Genomic DNA, 23,310 nt, shown 5'->3' on the forward strand with positions numbered 1-23,310 from the left:
TCCCACAGAGTTTCTCTTTCGTGTGGTTTACTGGCTGGATCTGCTCAGGGAATGAATGAGGAGTGTGTGATGAAAGAGGGCAGTTGTTTGTAGGACCTCTTCAAATCCTTGAAGAAAGGAAGGTGCATAATGAATTAAGTGAAGATTGTAGGAAGAAAAAAGGTGGCCTCATGCTTGAGGCAGTTGAATACCACTCTGACAAAGTGAGTTTGATGTTTGTGTTTATTTTGGGGGTCACGCTTTTTACAGGTTCTCCTTGCATAGATTGTGGTTCCCTCAAATTATGAGTGAAAATTTGTAGTCAGAGGAGCAGATGTGCAGAATGCTCATAGCTGCAACTGAAGTCTGCTTTGAACAGATAATTCTGAAAAGTCAGGCTATGTAGCATTTTTAGACATTTCAAGAGGTGTGTTTGTAATTAGTTGGCCGTCTTGGCCTTCATCTCTTTGCCTCAGTAAATCTCTTGACCTTCATTTTATTGGTAAAGGAAGTGGGTTACTCCACAGCAGCATTGTGAAAAAGCATTCTAATGTCACAGTAATGAACACCTTGAAAAGCTGATTACCAAGGCAATTTTCAGATTGAGGTTTGGGTTGTGTATGTATGACTCTGTATTGAGCAAAGAGAATAAAATAAGTCTTTGAATCACTGCTCAGCCACTGGGAATGAGAAATGCCTTGTATGAAAATCTCATGCAGTTAGGTAATTGAAAACTATACGTTAAAATGCACAAGCTGTGCATACAGCCTCAGTTGTTTCAATTCATAAATTTTTAGTCCTCTACTTTGGACATCTAAAGTTCTTTTCCAGGACGTTTTTGTGGAATAGCCAAGTTAACAACAGTTCTCTTAGTAAAAGGTGTCTGGCAGTTTCTTAGGTCTGGTATTTCAGTAGCTTTCAAGTCCTTGCTGTAATTTGAAACTGGGTTTAGGCCTGGGATTAGACATGCCCTTGCCTTTGCTCTGAGCTGTTAATTGCAAAGCATATCTGTCTGAAATGTGTTATGCTGCTAACAGATGTTTTTGCAGCAGAAAAATACGCACGTTCCTTCTGTGCTGAACATCCTGATAGAGGAACTCCGTATCTTGTCTACTCTGACCACCTTCCTTCCTTCATCCTGCACTACACTGAGCCAAAGGATTCGGGGAAGGGGAAGAGGAGGAGTGTTTCTTGTTCCAGTTCCCTTCTTCCCAAGTGTTTTTCTTTGAGCACAACTCTTTCCTCAGTTCTCTTCAGTGACTGAAGTTAAGCATGAAAAGATTTCCATTTCTTCAACTGTTGTCCTCCTTCTGGTGTCTAAACCATTTTATGCCTGCTTCTGAGGGCAGAAAGCAAGATACTGAAGTGCTTTCCCTCACGCCAAGAAAGCAGTGCAGCTTTAGTAGGGGAAAAACTGTGGGTGTAAAGGAGCTAGAGATGTAGAAAGGAATGGAGGAGGAATAAGAAGGAAGAAAACATAATGTTTTGTGATGAGAAGATTGAATGGGCATGAAGACTCATTAGAGGAGTTCGTGCTTGCTCAAACTTGAGTTACTGTACTTGGCTCAGTATTTGCTCTCGTACTGGGTTAGAAATACTGTAGTGGAGGCTTTGAGGGGGAGAAAGGAAGGGTGACTAATACAGATTTTCCAGAAGATGAGATGCAAACAGTTTTTCTTCATGTTTGGAATTTTCAAGAGGATCACAGAGCCTCTTTGTAATAGACATCATTGAAGTACACATATTCAGAAAACAGTCCCAAATAGCTTTCTACAAGTCTCTGTTTATGTGTCAATGTGCTGTGAGCGTAGGGATTATCTTTATAGTAGAGGGAACTGCTGTGCAACCACATGTATTCTCCACCATCAGTGCTTCCCTGTTTACCCACCTAGTAGGTATCAGAATAAAGTGAGTATACTCAGGGACAACACAAAAGTTTATCTTTTATGGCAACAGAACCAAGGCATGTACCTCTCTTCAACTGTCTGGTGCCCGAATTTATTATGAAATGACCTCTCTGCTCACCTACCTATGCTCCACTGCTGAGGACATGTCTGCCCAGTTGCTCAGATAGCTGAGGTGAATGGAAGGGTCATGTTTGTGGATGTGCTTTCTGAAGCAATCAAACAGCACCTTCCCTGCTCGTTCCAGCCATCACTGTCCACCACATGTGTTCCTGCCTGGACTGATGAGGCTGTTGCTTTATTTGCCTTGCTGAATGGGGAGCACACGTTGTTCCAGTTGGGAAGTGTGTGCCAGACTGGAAGGAAGTTCAAATTTCCATATACTTGAACTGGTTTGTTACTGAATAAATGTCAGTGTAAAATGTTGGTAAGGAATGGTAACAAAACAATAAAAAATGTTTCCATCTTCCCTCACCCCAAACCTCTGAGGAACTAGATTCTGCCAACATTTGGTCTAAATTAGACCTAAATGCTTGGGAGAGTCATCAGCAGAGGGCTAGTAACCTTGTGAGCTTGAGAGGTAGAAGGATGTCACTGGCCTGTCTACTCAGATGGCTGTTTGATATTCATTCCATTGTCTTGGAGGCCACCAGTCAGGACCTGTTCCAGGAGCAGACACTAGGACATATCTGCCTCAGTGAAGAGGATGATGGGGACAACAGACTTAGATGAGAAGTGCTCAGCTGGTAAGTTAACATGGTACTGTGTAGTCATTTTCTTTTGGGTTTTTCCCCTTTTTTATACTGATTAGGGAGGCATCAAGTTTCCTTTGCTCCTTCTATTTGCATATGTCAATAGGCACATAGAGTTGCACCCGTTCAGGGCCTGTCAATACTAGAAAACTTATGCCAGCATAAGCACAGAGCAACAGGAGCAGCATACAGCCTCTTGAAAGTCATCTTCTTTCTCCTACAACTGACATGGGAATGTCCTTTCATTCCTTGATAACATTAGCTAACCCAGTAAAATAGGATTATTCTTTCATAATAGCTACATCTGTCTGGATTTTCCTCTGTATAGCTTCATCAAATGAGAGTATGATGTGTATTGTCATCTTAATACTCTTAGAGGACATGGGTGTGATGTCAGAAGTTGCTGTAGGCTAGCCCTTGATTCTTTACCAGTCCTGGCTGCATTCCAAATTCCCCAGCAGTTCTTTAATCTCTCACTTTACTTACCGTCATTACTCTTATCCCCTCCCCAATGTAGCATGTAGCCATACCCTCCCGTTCTTGCCTCTAAAGTTTCTCACATCATACTACAGATATGCAAATCTCTTAATAAATTGTTTCTATATTCAACGCCGTCTTAGTGTAGTGAAAGATGCCTTTGACCTCACTGAGGCATTGGATTAGTTGCATCTGTGATGCAGCACACATGATCTGTGGAAAATTACAAAAGATCTCATGCAGGGGAGAGGATTTAGTGATTCATAGGCATCATTTGTTTCTGTGTGAAAGCTACTGGCACAGCCCACACTAAGTTAATACATTTATTATTGTTAATGACTAGTTTATTTAGAATTGATTTTGTTGTTGACTGGTATTTTTGTCAGAGGTGATACAAGATGGCTTTACAAGACAAAGCATACTGCATTTTCTCTGCATTTCTTCACTTACCCAACAGCAAATCTGATGTGAACATTTTGGCAAACAGCCCTGTGATCTCTTTGTGGTGGTCCCTGCCTTTGGAGATCTGTGAAAGGCTGGAATTGTCTGGAGTGGTGCGAGTCTCATTTGCCGTGTCAGTCTTCCAAGTCCTCCAAGCTTCTGAAATCAAGATTGATCTTTAACACAGCAATAAAGACCCCTTTTCTGAGACTTAACAATATTGCTTACTATCTTGGCTGTGGATGCTGTAGCATTGAACTAATATGGTAAGAAAAAGACAGAGAGAGCCCCTCCCTCCCTAAGAAAAGGGTCCACTCTTTGGGGGAGTATTAGGTTTCTGTGGCTGTTAAATTGACTGTTGTTGCTGACTGATACCTGTTTCTCTGGACAGTGCCTGAAGTAGATGCGCCTGCATGGACTAGCATGCAGTGCGCTGGTCTGGAGCTTGGGGTATATGACAGGGTCGCAAAATTCCTGGGTGCCTGTGGCTATGTCAGTCTACCATGCATCTGAGCACCCTGTTTGTAAAAGTGTAGGTAGTATTATCCCTTATAGAGCTGTTGTGAGGATAATGTTACAGGTTAGGATGCGTATATTGCAGTAGGGCTGAGCCATGTATGAATAGAAAGAAAGGTATATATTGTGCTCATGCACCAATTTCAATAAACTGTGTAGGAGGATAAATAATTAGCTGAGAACACAGGACAGCAGCAGTTTAAAAGGGTTATACCCTCTAAAAGGAGGGATTGAGGGATATAAAAAACATCCTTCCCCCTAATGAGGAAGCAAGGAAGCTCCTGTAGATTGCTGTAAGCCAGTTGTCCTGGAGTATACATCAAATGCTACAAAATTATGAGAATCATGGAGTACCGAAAAGTCCTATGTGCTTCCCTGCGAGATCCCAGACAATTTCCTATTTTAGGGGGCAAAGAACTTACCCTCTCATTGTGGCAGTCCCTGGCACAAGCAAGATTTTTTTTAATTGCCTTCAGCAATGTGGTGTTTAAAGTGTTTGCTGAAATCTGTACTGTTCAATAAAGCAACGGTGGTTATGTTTCAAAATGTATTTTCACATTTTTTAATAAATTTAAACATGCATCTGAACATGGTGGGTGAACAGATGTCTCAGGAAAGGCACAGTGTATTTGTATAGTGCTTGGTGCAATGGATCTCTCTTTAGGAGTTTGGACCTTGTCACAGACCCATTGTGGCACAGTTAAAAGACGTACTATGGGAGAATGAAGCATAGTGAAAGTTATCAGGTTGTGTAGGCTTGCTGTCTGTGTGTGTATGTCAGAGTTAACATCTGAGCTAAATAGCTGAAGTCTAAATACCAGTTGCCTACACTTGGCACCCCACATTCTAAAAAGAAACAAATAAAATAATAATAATTGGAGGGGAAGGAGGGTGATGATGGATTCTGACTTTTGGAGAGTGAGAGTGCGTGGTTCTTAAGGGACAAGACAGCGTGGTTATGGATGCTTGCAGAAGAATGAATGGGGGAAGGAATGACAAGGAAAGAGGAGAATAAAGGAGATGAAAGAAGAATGCGAGTAGTGAAGGGATAAGAATTGAGGAAAGGAAAGACGAAGGTAGGCAGAGAGACTTTTAACTTGTGATAAGAAATGAAAACAAGGTAAGAAAAGGAAGGGGTGGGAAAAACTCAATGAGAGACCTGCGCCGATGATTTTCAGGGTAATCGTACTGCGACAGGAATGAGTGGGGCACAGCGGGGCTGCGTGTGGATCTGTGCAGATGAATACAGTTGCATTAATGCCAGCCCACACTTTGGGCCAAGCTGCTGGCCTTGCTAGCACCTTCTTTGCTGTACATCCTCACCATCCTCTTCCTCTCTTGCTGCTATGCTGTTTGTGTTGAAAGAGGCCCTTGCTTTTCTTTATTTTTCTGTCAGATTGTTGTCTGTCTGGGAAAGGGTGACTGCCCTTCACTGCCCTCTTCTCTAGTGATCAAGGATGCCTGTGGGGTGTTTTTTTCTTTACTATGATCCATTTCAGAATCTGAGAATTATTTGGGTATTTTACAATATATAGTATTTAGTCATGAAAAGTTTAGGTGCATCTTACAATAAGAAGAAGGAGCAAATGAATTGTAAAGGAAAAAGGAGAAATTCAGGAGGAAATGAAACTACGTAAATAACATGGATGTTTTTAGAAAGACAGGGAAAGCGTGTTGTGTTAGTAGGAGTGAGGAAATGGAAACTTAAATATTATTTTTTTAATGGGACTGTTAGAGTGGTGATATCTGATAGCCAGCACAGCACAGGCCAAGCAATTTCAGCAAGTTTTGAACCACTGTGATAAATTCTGTGATGCAGAGCATCACTTTTTTTTTTTTTTTTTAAAAGGTAGATGAGAGCTTTTGAGTTAAGCTGTAGATAGTAGAAAACTTCCCCATGCTTAGATAAACTATATAGATAGTAGAAAACTTCCCCATACTTAGATAAACTGTATACCATACAAATAGTTTGTTGCTCAGTTAAAACTTGCTTAGCTGCAGCTTTATCTTGTTATGCTTTTTGTTCTTGCCAAACTCTCTCTGGATCATAATTTTTAATGTGGTACTCTTTCCAGCTTCTTTCCACTTTTAGTTGACTAGATTAAGCATCTTTATTACAGTTCTGATTATATAGTCACTGTACTGTCAATTGTTTCATTTTCTCCCAATTTATTGATGATACAATTACAGAACGTTGGTCCAATAATAGATTTGCAGAGTGAAACGTTTTGCTGGGTTTTTAGGAAATAATTTTGCTGGTTTTAGCAGGGAAGGAATTCAGATGACGGGGGTTTGTCTTGTCAGTCCCTGTGGAAACCTGCCCAGCTAATGAGCCTCTGGAAGATCATTGCTCGTACGTGCTTGACTGGTAAATGATCTGCCGATTGTGTCTGTGCTGAGCGTCTGCTAGGCCAGAGCCAGAGCTGGATAACGCCTCTCCCCGCACTGCTGAGAGCCGCCGGGAGCAGAGAGCTCTGCACGTGCGGAGGCAGGTAACGGGGCAGGGGGGCCACTGGCCTGGCTGAGGGACTGGCAGTGAGGGGGGAGTCCCTGGGAAGAGGGAGTCCCTGGGAAGAGGGAGTCCCTGAAGGACAGATGGCCCAGGCTGAAAAGATGAGGCCAGGCACGTAGAGGCAAAGGGAGGACAGAGGCTTTCCAGATGAGGGCATGCGCTGGCATTAGCGACAGGTGGTGGCAGATTTTTACAGTAGCGGATGTAAAAACTAGAGCACAGTCCCTTTCAGGTTCTGTAGGAGAAGCAAACTCCTGCCCGAGTTTCTCCTGATGCTAGAACATGGCTGTGAAATGTGGCCGTAACCTCTGTGACGTTGTTCTGCCCAGAGAATAGCATCCTACTGGTTTTTGTGATAGCTCAGGTGCTTGCTCTATCTAAAAGGTTTCTAGCCCTGCTGAGGGAAAACTGACCGTACCCAGTGGAATTTGTGCTTTTATCGACTTTCCTTTTTAGAAGAGAAAAAGAAATTACATTAACCTTTTTTCAGAACTACAAAGTCAGGAATTTAGAAGTCGTGATCTTCCAGGATTAATAAACTTGGTGTAAATTTGACATATTGTGTGCAGTGCAAGAGCAGATACTGTTTTCGTCTAGAAGATACCTGTCTTGTCTTCTACAGGGGATGCTTTAGAGAGGAATGAAAAGTAGCATGTTTCATTTGCTGTACAAATTGAAGGGTTTGGAGTTGATGAGGCTGGGGATTGCAGAAAGGAAAAAGGCATGGTCTTGAGATTCCCAAGCTGCATTTCATCTCTGCCATAAACAATGATAATTTTCAGCATTGTGTCCCTGTTGTCTTCTGAGATGCTTTTTTGAGCCGTAGGAATGTAATCTGGTAGTAGGCTGCTTGAACCTTGTGTGAAGTCTGTCATGCCAAACAAATGTGGAAGTTTCAAATTTACGAATGTGCAGACAGCCTTGCTGCTTACTAATTTTTTGAGAATTTGATTTTGCACTGTTAACTGTCCTTGAATGCATGGGGGCGATGCGTATGTGCTGTGTGATTATGTATGTGGGTACTTACAGGCACCTACTATCTGAGCATTTCTCAGAGATTTAAATTAGAAATGGCAACAGAAATCTGTTGAAGCAATAGCTTGATTACTTATAAGGATTCTGTGTGTAACTTACTGTCCTGGTTTTGGCTGGGATAGAGTTAATTTTCTTCCTAGTAGCTGGTATAGTGCTGTATTTTGGATTTAGTATGACAATAGTATTGATAACACACTGATGTTTTAGTTGTTCCTAAGTAGTGCTTACACTGGTCAAGAACTTTTCAGCTTCTCATGCCCTGCCAGCGAGAAGCTGGGAGGGGGCACAGCCAGGACAGCTGACCCAAACTGGCCAAAGGGATATTCCATACCATATGATGTTATGCTCAGTATATAAACTGAGGGGTGTTGGCCAGGGGGCAGCGACCGGGGCTCAGGAACTGGCTGGGCATCGGTCAGCGGGTGGTGAGCAATTGCATCATGTATAACTTACTTCATTTTGGTTTTTATCATTATTATTATTTTCCCTTTCTTTTCTGTCCTATTAAACTGTCTGTATCACAACCCACAAATTTTACTTCCTTTTCCCCAGTTCTCTCCCCCATCCCACTGGGGCGGTGGGGAGTGAGCGAACGGCTGTGTGATGTTCAGCTGCCTGCCAGGTTAAACCACAACACTTACTATATTCTATTTGTGTGAAAAAATAAGTTAAGGGAACAGCGTCTAAGCACAGTGAGGCCCACAGTTGGTTTTACCTCTTAAAGGAATTAATTTCATGGTCCATGTGTAGAACTTGTTAAAACCTGCCTCTTGCATACAGACCTTCCATGCCAGCTGATTGCTTTTCAGGGAAGTGTCTCTACTGTAGGAACACGTGGCAGTGAAAATAGAGACAGTTGCTGGGACTGATGTATTAAACAGTTTTGATGATGGGTAGACATGGCTTTATTTACATTCTCTATGTGTTGGAGAGTCGGTTCAGGAAGGAGACATGCTTATGGTGTGTTTCTGAAGAGCTTTTCCCCCACCTTTTTTTTTAAGCCTGCAAGAGATTTTTTTTTTTTTTTTTTAATTAGGTATAAAGGTGACAACAATCAAGCTTGGACTTCAGGTTAATGCAGTGACACTAAATCTGAGTTTGATTAGACAAGCATGGAAAAATGAGAATTGTTTTTATCAGCTTTGTCAGCTGAGCATCTGGTGATGCCTGGGGGATGAGTAGCATAGTACATTGAAAATTAATTGACTATCAACTTCACATTGCTCGTCAGAGCCCTATAAACATTTATTATTCACAATCCATCCAGGTGTTGGACAGACCACACTGAGATTACAGTGCAGAAGGCAGAATAAGGAACACGTGACAGGGGATTAAGACTGCTGTTCACTGCTCCCCGTCTTGCCTCAGACTTGCTCTTTGGCTCTGCACAAAGTGTCTCCTGTCCCCTATATGTAAAATGGATACACTAAAATGGACTCACTTTTCAGTGAATTAGCATTTGATCAACTTTAGTCCTGACATCCTTGCATAGAAATAACTAAATGGTATTATTTACCAGCGGTTGTACTATTTTTTTCATTATGAATGGAGCTCTTGGATGGATACGTTGTATTATAATGACTGACTTCATTACAAATTTTGGTTTTCTGCTTTCTTAATGTAGGCCTTTCTGCATGGCAGCAGTTTTCTATTAACTAGTATGTATTATAGAACTATGCTCCTGGATTAAATATATCACGGTTTTATAGTCTGTCTCCTTTGGAATTGACAACAAATGGAAGCATGCTAATGTGCACCATGAAAGGGCACTGGGAATCGCTGGAGTAGTGTATGTGTTGTTATCAGTTAGCCTTGCTCCTGCCTTGACACTGTGGACGGGAACCTGACTTCTCCATGTATCTTCCTTTCCCTGCAGGTATTGAGAACCTGCCATTTGAATTGCAGAGAAACTTCCAGCTCATGCGAGATCTGGATCAGAGGACAGAAGGTGAGGATTAGAGATGGTTTCGTTGATGAGACAGGAAGTATGCAGCTTGACCAGCTTTTCTTTCCTTTGCCTTTATCACGGGGATCTCAGGGCAGGGGAGGAAGCCTACAGCTGCTCTGATCCTTCAGTCTCTCTTAATGGAGGGCACTGTAGTGTGTGTGTATGTATGTGTATTTGTGTATTTAATGGTAAACTTGTTTCAGACCTGAAGTCGGAGATCGATAAGTTGGCCACGGAGTATATCAGCAATGCACGAACTTTGTCTTCGGAGGAAAAACTGGGGCTTCTCAAGCAAATCCAGGAGGCCTATGGGAAATGCAAGGAGTTTGGGGACGACAAGGTTCAGCTGGCTATGCAGACCTACGAGATGGTATGAAGGGAAGTGTCTAGTGCTTATTGTATGAAAGGCTGTACTAAAGCCCTCAATCCTGGAAGGCCCTGATCTCTCTTTTTAGGCCCTAACCACTCTTGCTTCTCAGCTCTTAGGGCAAGCCCAATACCCTCTTCTTTTTGCCCTCTTGGGCTCTTTTCTGTGGTAACTGCTGGTCACTGTCATCTTTGCAGGTTGATAAGCACATCCGGCGGCTGGACACAGACCTTGCTCGCTTTGAAGCAGACCTGAAGGAGAAGCAGATAGAGTCCAGTGACTATGACAGTTCTTCCAGCAAGGGCAAGAAGAGTGAGTACCACCACTGGGCTGCAGATTGATACAGGAGGCAGCCAAGTGACTATGGAAGTGGTGGGGATGAAGGCAGGCACTGGAGTGGTACAGATCAAAGACTGTTACGCTGGAATCTGAAGGACAGGTAAAAAGATGGTGACCTGGGCTCTTCTTGTGTGAGCGTATTCAAGGCCGCTAGATAAAATTAAGTTGGAGTGCATGGCCCAAAGCCAATATACACTCCAAAGTATGTTAGTGCTGGAGAGGTTGTTACTGTCAGGTGTCTATTTTGATGAGGTGGCAGATGCAACACCTTTTTCTCTTCTTACCAGAGGGCCGAGCGCAAAAAGAGAAGAAAGCTGCCCGTGCTCGCTCTAAAGGGAAGAACTCGGATGAGGAGGCGCCAAAAACTGCCCAAAAGAAATTGAAGCTTGTCCGCACGTAAGCGTTTAAGAGATTTGTGGGAATGAGGAGCATCACTGCAAATCAGGCCAAGGGAGGTCTAGCCAGACTTCTCTGTGAAGGATCTGATCCCCACCCAGACCAGATGGTGTGTCCCCTGTCCCTTCTTGGGAAGCAAGAGGAAGGAGACCTTTTAATTCTTTCAGGGGAGTGTGGCACAAAGGGGAAAGCAGGTCACTTCAGTGGAGTTGGGTGTATGTGCTTTAAAAAAGAGAAGTGGCTGTCTCTGGCAAACAAGGGCATTGTCTTGGGAGACATGAAGGGACTCGAAGCCGGTTATTTTGCTGACCTACTTTATTCCTGTCCTGCAGTAGCACAGAGTATGGGATGCCTTCAGTCACCTTTGGAAATGTGCACCCTTCGGATGTATTGGATATGCCCGTGGACCCCAATGAGCCTACTTACTGCCTCTGCCACCAGGTCTCCTATGGGGAGATGATTGGCTGCGACAACCCAGATGTAAGAGCTTGCACTTGATGGAAATGGGGGAGAAGGGAATGGAGAGAGTCTTGCATCGAAAGTCTTGGCCTGCTTGGGTGGGGTCTGATACAGCAAGCAGTGACAAGAAGAGGGTTTACCTCAGGTAGTTTGGAAGGGCAGAGGGATGGCTTGCCATGACCTGTTAAGGGCCTCTTTCTTCAAGGTTTTCCTTAAAATGACAGGTTGTTTTTTTGCCCCCACACTTAGCAAGGGAGAGGGGGAGTTTTCCTTGCTAACAATGTATAGGTTGGGTGTGAGTCTTCATTCCCTGATCGTTGCTAGGGATTTAGGAGTTTGTGATCAAATGTTAGGAAACTCCAGTGGCCCAGAAGCAATGATTTCAAAAGAAAACTGCTCTTTAACTGACTGCTCTCCATCCCAACAGTGTTCCATTGAATGGTTTCATTTTGCCTGTGTGGGTTTGACAACAAAACCACGAGGAAAATGGTGAGTGAACAAGCAACCTGGAGAGCCCATTGGTCTTTGGAAAGGGGAGGTCCTGGGTGGCAGAAGGGAGAGTACTGTATATACACGCTTAGAAGACCTCTTAACCAGGAAAACTTGAATTCAGGCTTTGTCAGGGATCTTGGTTTTCCAAGGTCCTTTGGGACTGTATGTTTGAGGTTTGTGTCACACCCTAAATGCTGGCTTTTTGCTTCCCTTTCTACCAGGTTCTGCCCTCGCTGTTCCCAGGAGAGGAAGAAGAAGTAAAATCCCGTGAGCCCTCAGTACTGCTGCAGGAGCTCTCTTCCCCCTGCCAGGGCCTCGTCCCAGCTCCCCCAGCCCTTGGGGCCTTGGCTGGGGGGAGTCTTGCCCTGTTTCTGGTTTGGGCCATCCCTGGAATGGTGTGTACCCTCACAGCGGTTCCTGTGTGTTCTGTATCCCTGGTTGCTTCCGAATCCCTAAGGGAGGCCCTCTCTGTGTACTATTCCAAACAGGTCTCTGAACCTCAAAGGGAATGAATGAGGGCACCAGGGTAGCCACCAGATTCCCAGGGATTCAGGTAGCCCCTGATTTTCCTTGGCTTTCCTTCAGCCTCCTCAGAGTTCATTGCCTACTCTCTGCTTAGAGAACAAGGCTATGGGATGGGGGAAGGAAAGGAGGTAAGTCTTCAGCATTTTAGGTCTTTGATTTTCCTGGATCTCTTTCAGAAGAGAGGGAGTAACCAGGCCACTTCTTAATCTAGTGGGTTGGTTGAGAGACTGAAAACCTAATGTACTCCCTCTCTTTAACCATTCCACTACTGGCATTGAGCAGCTTCTTTTGTTGGGGAGAGGAGGAGGAGGAGGGAGGAGGGAGGAGTGTTTAGAGCTAGCTTTGTCTCTCGTATTCCTGGGGTAAACCTGCTGGTCTGGGAAGCACATTGTGTGAAGGAGGAAGAATTTCTGACCACATGGGGGGAAATGGCTTGATCTAGCCTGTCTTCTGGCTCCAAAATTCTCCCTTCCTTTTGTGCAGTGGGGCTTCTCCATTATGTTGATGACGGGAAGTTTGGGGATTCAGATCCCACTTGTATAATACGGAATTAAATAAAGTTCATTGAAACAAATACTCTGTTTGCCTTGCTCTCACCTCCAAAGTAAACCGCAACAATTGGTCTCTTTAGTTATTCTTTCTCTCTCAGCTCTGCTTTTATTCTAAATGATGAACGTTGTACAGCTTTTTCATGTAACTATCCTGAACAGCGTTTATAAGTGACATTCTGCCTAAGTCAGGCTTGAAAAATATCCCTAATATACTTGCAAAAGATTACTAAGCTTTCTAGTGGCTGTGAAAAATACCTGCCCCTTCAGTCGTGCCCCTACAAGAGGGTGGACATCTATTCACGTTTTTGTGGGATTGCTTACTTCATCAGTTGTCTTCTCTCAAATGAGGAGAGGTGGAGGTTATAGAAGGCCAACCCTCACTGTGGCTGTTGGGCAGCACAACTGAGAAAATAAGCCAGGACAAACCACGTGCATCCAGGAATGTGGATAGGTTTTCCAGATATCCTGATAACTTGCTCCCCAGTGGGTCACTTTCACCTTGGATCACCTCGTTGCCAGAAACTCCAGCTGCTGTTACTAAGATAATGTTAGGCTCCAAAACAGTTAGTGAAGATGTGTCTCTCTTTGTAGTGTCTGCAGGTAACTGTGAGGAGATGATCCATACTGACATTCCCCTTTATCTATTCCATTGGCATGGCCTGGAGATGAATGAGCTTGAGTCTCTTCCTGCTTGTTCTCTGCTATTCAGGAGGGTTTAAGCTTTTCACCTGAAACATGAAATGTTTTCTTCACGTAGATAACTTGTATGAGGATCAATGGAGCATTTTTGTTCTTGTAGTCATGAAGCCAAAGCTCTTCTAGGGGATTGTTATTAAAACCATTCAGAGCACTGTTAAGTGGAGAGCACCTTGTAATTTTACAGGGACCGTGTCAAAGCCATAAGCTCAGAAGCTGGTGTTAAGTCTTCTATTCAAGCGAGTTAGCATTGAGTCAGTCTTTGCTTTTGCTTTGAGAAGGGCTGCTTGGGTTCCCATTTTGCACAGAAAAAAGTAGAGGTAAGTTCTTAACCAGACTGTGGCTCATATGGTTTGTGGTACTGATGCCACAGTCTGGATCTCAATCCCCAGATTGTCTTAAACCATCTTCCTGGGGCTTCCCTCCTTAAACAGAGAGGAAGTAAATCCTGGGAGATGTCTGCTGTGTGCGTGGTACAGTCTTCATAACAGGAGATGCTGTGCCATCATCCAGTGGGTGACAAGGCTGTGGCAGGAGAACAAATTTCTTCAGCTGGGGTTTATCCAGATACCGGCTGGGTGCTCAACTAACAGAACAAAGGGAGGATGTGGTCTGAACTTGAAAATGGGCTTCGGGCAAAGTGCAAGGGTGAGAAAGGATGCAAACACTCCTCTAAGTGGTTTGGTTTTGGTGGGATAGCACACTGGATTGTAAGTCACCATTAGCAGCAAGCTTTTTAGGAACTGTGGGCTAGAGAGGTGTTTGAAGTGATGGCCCTGTAATGAAGCCACTGCTGATGAAAGATAACAGTTTATAAATGCATGTGGTGTAATGTGAAAGCAGTGTCAGTGGGCAGGGGTGTGTTGCACACCAAACCAGGAAATAAAATGGCCCATTGCCTAAATGCCGCTTACTGCGTAGGAGTAACTCTGTTCAGGGAAGCTCTGGTTTAGGAAACGCAAGTGTCGGGTCTTCTGCAGTCCGTGTAGGATACTGAGAGGGGGAGGTAGACCAGAACACTCCTGTTTTCAGGCTAAAGCTTGGGCATAGGGTTACCATTGTGCTTCTTGGGACACTGGGAATTGGAACATCCTGATGACTTTTAATGCAAAACACATGAGAAACACCTAGGCTGGGTTCTGATTCAGTGCCAGAAATCAGCGGGGAGTGCTAGGCAGGAAGCTGCCACTTAACCCCCATCCTGCCACTGTGTCCTGCTTCTGTCCGATGAAGGGGTGCTTCAGCCAGCAGCATGGAGCATTCAGGGGACATTTGCTGCAGCTGAGGGAATGCTCTGACTTACAGGAAGGGGGAATTTAGACAAAAATATGGATAAAACCTAAGAATTTTTAAATGGCTTACAAGCATAAATGCAACTGAAAGGAAATTAAAAGCTAACCTTGGAAGAGAGGGAGTAAGGGCAGTAACTGTGCAATATTTAATCACCAAAGGGGGGAAATAAAAGAATCAGTAGAAGCTAGAAATTACAAAGTATAAAAATGAACCCAGTGAGAACAAAGCCTATAAGCGACAAGGCTAGAAACATAAGCAGCTTTTTTTAGAATGCCTTTTGTTTTTGATATAATTGAACATGGCACATGTCCATTACCAACTGCAGATAGCAGAATTGTTTGTAATGAGAGGAGGGGGAGGTGTTCTGTAAATATTTATTCTGTGTTGGTGCTGGTGTCATATGGGGATGATGTACTTCCTAGGCAAACAGTAAGGAGGATTTTAAATAGCATCTATTGGGGCGAACGCGTTTTGATCAGCAGTCTTTGGTAAATGGCGTTTGTCGTCCTGTGAAAGCCACCTGAAGGTGTCTGTGGTCTGCTCTCTGTCGGTCTCTGGACTGCTAGGGAAAGCCTACAAGGCTGGAAAAGAGCCAGCTCTGTGATGGTCCTTAACGATGTCAAGAAGGCTGCCACGGCAGTCCAGATGTGAAATACTAAAACAGCAGATAAGTAAATTGCTTCTCTTTAAAACAAGCAAGAAATCCAGGTCAACAAAATAAAGTCAGTTTGACTGGAAGTAGCAAAAAAGGTCAGTCAAAAATTACTTGATTTGATTCTTTTTTTTAAAGAAGATCACTGTTAATAGTTACCTGTATCACTGTAGTGGTAACGGGATCTGAAAAGTTTACTTCACCTAGAATTAGAGTGCTTAAAAAGGGGATACACTAAGTTAAAGTAATAATGAACTCCTTTAAAGAACTGGCTAGCTTGCAGATTTCCTGGAACAGCTGTCAGTGCAACATAAACACTTTCTAAAATGAAGCTGGAGAAATTGCTCTTTTAGAGTGATTGGAAATAACCTAGTTGATGAGTAAAGTCAAGTCTTGAGTTTCAGGAAGCTAGAGCCGTACAGCATGACAAGAGGGAATACTTTTGCCAGGCTCTTTAAGTCCATTTATTAATAATAATTGGTCATGCACACAAGTGACCGGTTTATCTTGTCCAGCTGTGATTGCCCCAACTGTGGGCATCATTCCTAGGTAGCTGGGCAAGCTTGATTGATGAGGCTGGTCAGCAAAGTATTCCCCTTTCCAGCGAGCAGGCGTGCTCAGCAAGCTCCCGTTCCCCGGGCTCTGCCACCACCATGTCCGCTGCGTGATGTGCACAGAAAACGTCCCAGCCACGACTGTCCCCTTCCACCAGTGGGACCACCTTCTTCATCTGTTACAAACAAGATGTTATAGCAAGAGATTAAACTAGCCCCATAATTCAGCAACATTTAGCCTTTAATTAAGTGCTCTTAAGGCATTATTTACCTAACTATACATTCAGAGCCGTGTGGTAGACAGTCTCTTACTGTCTGTTAAACAGGTTGTATAAGGCTTCTGTGCTTAAGCAGACTATTTGAGACTCAGTTGTAGAATGTGTTTCACTTAGGTTATCAGGGATGAATTCTTAGGAGACAATGTGCGAGCAATGTGTGCTCGCAGCCCAGGTGGCCAGCCATATCCTGGGCTGCATCAAAAGCACCGTGGCCAGCAGGTCGAGGGAGGTGATTCTGCCCCTCTGCTCTGCTCTGGGCTCACCTGGAGTACTGCGTCCAGCTCTGGAGCCCTCAGCACAAGAAAGACATGGACCTGTTGGAGCAGGTCCGGAGGAGGGCCACGAAAATGATCAGGGGGATGGAACACCTCTCCTATGAAGAAAGGCTGAGAGAGTTGGGGTTATTCAGCCTGGAGAAGAGAAGGCTTCAGGGAGACCTTATCCCGGCCTTTCAGTACTTAAAGGGGGCTTAGAAGAAAGATGGGGACAACCTTTTTAGCAGGGCCTGTTGCGACAGGGCAAGGGGGAATGGTTTGAAACTAAAAAAGGGTAGATTTAGATTAGATATAAAGAAGAAATTTTTTACAATGAGGGTGATGAAGCACTGGCACAGGTTGCCCAGAGAGGTGGTAGATGTCCCATCCCTAGAAACATTCAAGGTCAGGTTGGACAGGGCTTGAGCAACCTGATCTAGTTGAAGATGTCCCTGCCCACAGCAGACGGGTTGGACTAGATGACCTTTAAAGGTCCCTTCCAACCCAAACTATTGTATGATTCTATTCTACCATTCTATAGTTACTGCATATAAATATATATATCTTAGAATTTGAAACTCTGATTGGAAGGTACCCCTGGAGGTCATCTGGTCCATTCCCCTTCAAAGCAGGGCTGCTGTCGGTCCTACACCAGGTCAGATATATGCTGGGTAGCAAGACGCTCTGTGGCAGAGCAAGCTAGGATAAGAAGCAGCAGTTGCATGGCTCCAGGTGAAAGGTGATGTTGCTGAAGATCTTAAGGCTCGATTCAAATGCTGGCCAAATCAGTCCAGAGAGCTCAAGTTGGCAGTGGAGAAGAAAAACATTCCCAAGAGGTAACTTGCTTATACTGGCTGAAAATAAGACCAGGTCCTCCCAGGATGTTTCTCATTGCAGATACGCAGATATACATTGTCAAGAAGCAGTAGTTACAGATGACAGCAGGATTGCTCCCCACTGACGTCTACAGAGGAATGGGTGGCACTTCCTCCAAGTTCCAGAAAGGAGGGATATGAAGGGTATCTAGTCATTCTCTTGACCAGGTGAAGCTTCAGCCAAAGCACAGCAGGACATTGAGGTGACTGAGCCCAGACCACGATGCAACCACGGTGAACAGTCTTGTGCGAACTGGCAAAGGAGCGCTGATGTTTCATTTCTCCTCGAGCAGGGCGAGGCACACCGGTCACGTACCACGTGCTCGTTGGTAGATTGTTTAACATAGCGTGATCACCCAAACTTCTGAGCGAGCTTAGATTGAGGGCCCTGCACAAAGCAGACCTGGCTGGTTTGGCAGTTTCTGAGCCGCCATTATCCTTTGTATAATCAACCATGGCTCTACTTTCTCCCTGCTGTGTGAACCAGGAGGACAAACTGTGGAGACGTTGACAAGCTGAGTGGCAACACTTGGGGAGCATGCGATTCCTGGCTGCTCTAAAGCAGCGGCAGTAAGCAAGGAAGACTGCAGCATTTAAAGAGTTAAAGACTAATGGAAGGAAACAAAATGTCCTATCGTTCTTTCCAAAGACAACTGAAGGAAGTTTCTTCAACTCCGTTGCCTAGTAGTTACAGTATCAGAAAATACATAGCTGTTTTTATCAAACAAAATGCATTTCATTTATAAAAATAGTCAAACATCTTGATTAATTTATGCTAATTTATGTTTATTCTTCTGAATACATAAAAGACATTTAAGTCTTAGTTTAAAAAAGACATTTTTGCCCAAGGCTTAAGGACAGGCAAACCTGTGACAAACACTAAGCTCCTGAAGCCTACTGTGAAAAAATGCTCAGCAAGTTGCCTGCTTTGGTCTGTTTTTGCAGATGAACAATTTAATTTCAGTGGTTTGGGTTGCTGCCATTGAAGGAATAACTCATTCAAAGCTGAAAACCAGGCTGGGAGGAGAAAAGGCTGGAATTATTTTTTACACATCAACAACAAGCAAGAAAAAAAGTGTGAGACTGAGATTTCCTTGTTCTGAAAGCCTGAAGGATCCAGTCATTGGAAGAACCCATTTACTTACCACAGAAAGATTCAGGTGGGAGCTCTGTAGTCCAAGCCTCTGCTCGCACTAGGGCTAACTTGTGGTTAGATCAGGTTGTTCTTGCACTACCCAGCCTGCCTAAAAAGACTACAGCCGTTCATTCAAGCATGCTTTTATGAATCCACTCCATTTCAGGTTGTATTATTAATTCAAGAAACCATTTTTAAATGCTGTTTTTGCAATCAATTAAATATGCCATTTTCTAAATGACAAGTAAAAGAATGCTTCATTCACTATTTCCTAACAAAATAAAATGTAAATTAAGTATCTGAATTAATGTGTGTTATAACTGTACAGTGCTTGTATAAATGTGAATAGATTAACATATCCACCAAGTTAAAATGAGTGCCAATTTTAATATAAAGTCTATATTTATCAGCATATTCATATAGCTCTCAGCCAGTGACAGTAAACCTACAAAAATAAAGTACAACTGCGGAATGAAGATTATTTAACCTGTGATTAAAGTCAGCAATTCATATAATTTTGGTTTAAACCAGCACAGTCTAAAGCTTTTTCTGTGGAGATGGAGACCTCAGCTCTTCTCTGAGTGGGCTGGTACCCACATCCCTTCCCACAGGGCCATAGCTACCAGGATGAAGGTGTTCAGCGTCAGGCTCTTCTGTTGAAGTAGGTTCTGCTTCATGGAAGACCTAGAGCTGAACTGGAAGAGGACCTTTACTTGCCTGCTGTGCAATGGCTCTGATGGCTTCTTGGCTGGGCTGTCCACTCTTCCATCAGTACCAGATGGCAGCTGATCTTAGCAGCCCAGACATGCTCCTGAGATGCAGCTCCACGTCCTCCAGATGCAGCACTGGAGGACATCTAAATCCATGTCCCATAGGCACTGGAGTAAGGACTGCTGTCTCAGCCAGCAGCTTCATTGTCCCACATCTCAGACTAACAGTATTCCCATCTTTTGCCTCTCCTTGAGATTCCCCCCCAGGAATTTGTGGGGCAGAATTGTGGGCAGAATTGTGATTTGTGGGCAGATGGCTGCACTCTGGCTCTGAAGCTGGTTTTGCTTGTGACTTTATGGTCACTGGTAGGGCCTGTGCTGTGCACACAGACAGGGTGTGGGGAGGGGAGCCATTGCTGTTGAATGTTGTCATCCATGGAGGGGAGAGGGCAGAACTGTGATGGGCTTTGGACCCCCTTCTCTACCCATTGACAGTGTTGCTGTTCTCTTAGGTGTACGTTTTAATAAATGAAGGTATCAGAGTTTTCCCTCTCCTTTGATGCTCTGGAAGCAATACATAACCTGGTGTGTCTCAGGGGCTCTGCTGGTCCCTTCCTTAGCCTGCCCTAACAGCTACACAAGTGGAATTGCTCACGACCGCCTCCATAAGCAAAGAGCCTAGTGCTGATTTTCAAGCAACATATTGATATCCAAACATATTGCAGTTAACAGCACCATTATGGCTGTAGCAGTACTCCGATTTTTCACTCCAGCTAACATGAGAAAACAGATTTACGTATTTTTACCAGAATTTCCTTTCCGAAATAACTTTTTCCCCCCCCGTAACAGGTGGTTTTGGAAGCATTTTTCTGTCATTTCTGCTTACATTTCAAATTAAGATACATGTTTTCTAGAGATGCTGCTTGACGAGGCACTGAGTCTGGAATTCTCACCTAATCTTTGTAGCCTCCATCTTCATGAGTTTCTTGAGCTGATCAGACATCTTTTGCCCCCTTGCCCCCCCCCAGTTTAACTCACAGAGCTGATGCAGTCTAACAAACATTAGCCATCATTCCTTCTTCTTCGGTTAAGTGCTCTGTGTGCCTGAGCGTGCTTTTTTCTTGGCAAGTTAGGCTAGTGTGCATGTTGAGGAACCATGCTACGCATCTCCGTGACCTGGCTCTGCAGTCACCCTTTCCCCGTTGGTCTGTTGCTCCCTAGAGCCAGGGCCTGGCTTGGCATCGTGCTGCTACGGAGAGGTCAGCCTCTTCTGGCTGTATTTGCCACCTCTAGTCATGGCTCTTAGCTGTCCTGGGCTGAGGGTTGTGCACCATACACCACGCATCTGCAGAAGGTAGAAGACAAAGAGTTGGGGGATTGGCTCAGCGTGTCGTGTCCAAGATGGTGATATTTTTGGGCACTCACCTTGATCTTGTGATGTTTTCTATCAGCCTAATGAAGGAAGGGGCAATATAACCCTTGCAGCAGAGGAAGAAGGGTCTGTGAGCCTCAGACCTTGGATTTTCAAGAGTTTTTCAGACATTGCTGCTTGGTGGTGGTAGTTGTGGTGGAACATGCAGAGCGGAAAATGCTGAGAAATAACTGAGGTATTGAAGACAACAACAAGATTAATTTGGAAGAGGAGCTTGTCTGCCAAAGGGTGGTCCCTCACAAACCAGACAGGCTCTTCCAAAGCTCAGAATCGACATGGCAATCGGATAGCAACACGGAAAATGCAGCTCCTTTCCTTGTAACAGCAGCGAGTTGTTATCCTGCTGTTACATGTACCTACTGCTGGTGTCAGGCACGCTGTAGGCCTGGGGGTTACAGCTGCGTACATCAGCCTGCCGAGCTCAGGCTAGCACAGGAACACCGTCTGCAGGAAACGCCATTTTGTGGCAGCTCTGAAAAGAAGGTTGCAAATCTGCTTCAGTGCATGAATTACACAGCCTGTAATGCGTCATCGGTGGTACACCCTTATAGGTGCCAAGCTAACACTTAGAAATCAGAAAATATTGAAATTAACATCACTCCTGTGCTGCACATTATTGACCACTATAATTGCTTGACACTGCAGTAGGGAGTAGACTCCCCCACAGCTTGCCGCATTGATGCCTCCTGTCCAAACTACTGTTCCTCCTGTCCTCATCCCTCCCCCAAAGATAACTTCTTTTTTGCGGAAACTTAAAACACAAGTGCCCCATAGCCAGCTGGCACAAACAAAGCTGAACAGCACAGCAGTATCTCCTGCACTTGCAGTCTCCCTACCCTGCTGAGTGCATGCTGCAGGCTAGCTGGCTTCTGAACGCACTTGTGGACTATAAGAGTTCCCTGAACGATTTTCACAACCTGAAAAACATCCAGTGTATGCCACAGTGCAATAGAAATGCTAAGTAACCAACCTGTCCTCACATCACCAACCGCCTTCTTTCCAAATATACTCCCCACAGGCATTGCTACTAGAGCATCAACCAAGGATGATTTCTTTGACAGGTCCTTCATCTTCTGCCTTGTGTTTGAGTTCTCAGTGTATGTCCGGGGACTCTGGTCCATTCATTCTTGTTTCCTGTTTTTATATGCCATAAATCTCTTGCTGGCACATGTAGACGCAGGCCGCATAGCCAGCACCTGTCAGACATTAATAACACTGTGTGACATGTCACGTTGGTGTGCTTTCCTAGGTCATGCATTTCCATCAGCCACTGAGGTCAGCACTGAGTTCCCCTGGGAAGCTGCTCAAGTTAGGATGACAGAACTCAGCCTGAGCTCCATTGTCACTGGGGAGCAGAGGGGATTAACAGAGTTGGGGAGCTAAAGGCCCTGCAGTTGCCCAAAATCAAGCTAAGCAATGGAAGACTAGGAACTGGCTAAAATTTGCAAGCCCCAGCAGTGCTGCCTGTTTTAACATCAGTGGCAAGAGCTAGCTGGAAAACATCTCCTGCTCAGTGTTTCCAGGAAGCTGCAAAAGCATCCTAAAATTCAATGCTATTGTTAAATGGTCGGGCTTCAAGCTTCTCGGAAACGTTACCTTCCAACAAGACATCTTAGAGCAAACTACAGCTTGTCTCCTGCAAGGAACCGCAGAGCTACGTGCTGTTGCCAGATACTTTTCTAATGGACTGCATGGCTGCGGTGATAGGAGCTTTCACCTTGATAGCCTGTATATCCACTCAGGGTACTGGCAGGTGATGTGTCAGCCTTGCAATTGCAGCCGGCGCATCCGCAGCACTCTGCAGCCGTTGCATACAGCAGAGCTGCTCGAATCTCCCGGGATTTGCGACAGAAGTGACTTCTTCAGCAGCATCCTGCTACGCTGTTGAAAACTTTGTCCGCTTTGCCTGCAGCTCCTCTTTGGTTCTGCAAGGGTGTAATTTCCCAGCCGAGCTGAGGCTGTGGGGTGATGCGGTGAGTACGCAAAGCTGCTATGCCACCCTGCATTTTGCTTACGGATGCAGTTCTCGGAGCTGCTGTGCCAAGCATTTTCCTTCCAACCACCCTGACAGCTGCTTGTCCGTGATGGTTATGGTCGTGTCTTTCCCTCTCATGTCAGAAAGTGCCCAGCCATGGGAAGCACTGTGTCGGCTGCTTCTCCGTGGGATGCACACGTGGGTCACTGCGTCTGTGCCCCATGCTTCCTTCTCTGTAGTAAGAGCTGGGCACGGGCACGTGTGTGTGGTCTCCCTCAAAATCAGCCTTGTGGGACTCTGGGCACCTCTGCGCTGGTGATCCCAAAACCTCTTTCACCAGCACCATTCCCCCTTTTGCCTGGGAAGGTTTTAACTTCTAATGCAGAGAGCGGTGCTCGGGGCACCTGCACCGGAGGCAGAGGAAGACCAGCTGGTGCTCCCGTGACTCGCTGGAGGTTCAGAAAGTGGCACAGCTGCCCAGGAGAGATCAAGCCAGCTTCCCACGGCATCCTGAAGCAACCCGGTGCTGGGACGCTCCCCGGGGGGGCACGGAGTGCGTCTCAATCCCCGCAGGTGGAACAGGAACAGATTTGTCCCCTTTCTCCTGCAGAAGAGCACAAAATGCTTTGGGGTGCAAGGTACCTCGAAGGTACTACTTTTAGGGTACCCTCAGCTCGGGGGTAGCCTGGCCGGGCCTCAAATGCTGTTGCAGGCTGTTGCCAGCCACCACCGTGTCCCCGAGCAGAGGGGGAAGCTCCCAGGT

The 23,310-nt window shown here is 44.9% G+C and overlaps 1 protein-coding gene across 1 annotated transcript; it reads left to right on the top strand.

The window, feature by feature from the left end:
• Nucleotides 1-9,470: 9,470 nt before the first annotated feature.
• On the top strand, nt 9,471-12,764 carry ING4 (inhibitor of growth family, member 4). The gene is made up of 7 exons (XM_009583964.1): nt 9,471-9,564; nt 9,768-9,934; nt 10,129-10,243; nt 10,558-10,666; nt 10,999-11,146; nt 11,553-11,614; nt 11,839-12,764. Exons 1-7 carry the CDS (start codon nt 9,471-9,473, stop codon nt 11,876-11,878), a joined length of 735 nt encoding a protein of 244 aa, XP_009582259.1. The 3' UTR covers nt 11,879-12,764.
• The last annotated feature ends 10,546 nt before the right edge of the window (nt 12,765-23,310 follow it).

The sequence above is a fragment of the Fulmarus glacialis genome, unplaced genomic scaffold, assembly GCF_000690835.1.
Source record: "Fulmarus glacialis isolate BGI_N327 unplaced genomic scaffold, ASM69083v1 scaffold46118, whole genome shotgun sequence".
Classification (NCBI taxonomy): domain Eukaryota; kingdom Metazoa; phylum Chordata; class Aves; order Procellariiformes; family Procellariidae; genus Fulmarus; species Fulmarus glacialis.

What these genes read in the sequence shown, in the direction of transcription:
- ING4 (XM_009583964.1), top strand. Translation starts at nt 9,471, where the DNA reads ATGTATCTTCCTTTCCCTGCAGGTATTGAGAACCTGCCATTTGAATTG. An exon ending in CTATGCAGACCTACGAGATG is followed by an intron (nt 9,935 to 10,128) that starts GTATGAAGGGAA and finishes TCATCTTTGCAG; the next exon opens with GTTGATAAGCACATCCGGCG. An exon ending in ACAAAACCACGAGGAAAATG is followed by an intron (nt 11,615 to 11,838) that starts GTGAGTGAACAA and finishes CCTTTCTACCAG; the next exon opens with GTTCTGCCCTCGCTGTTCCC.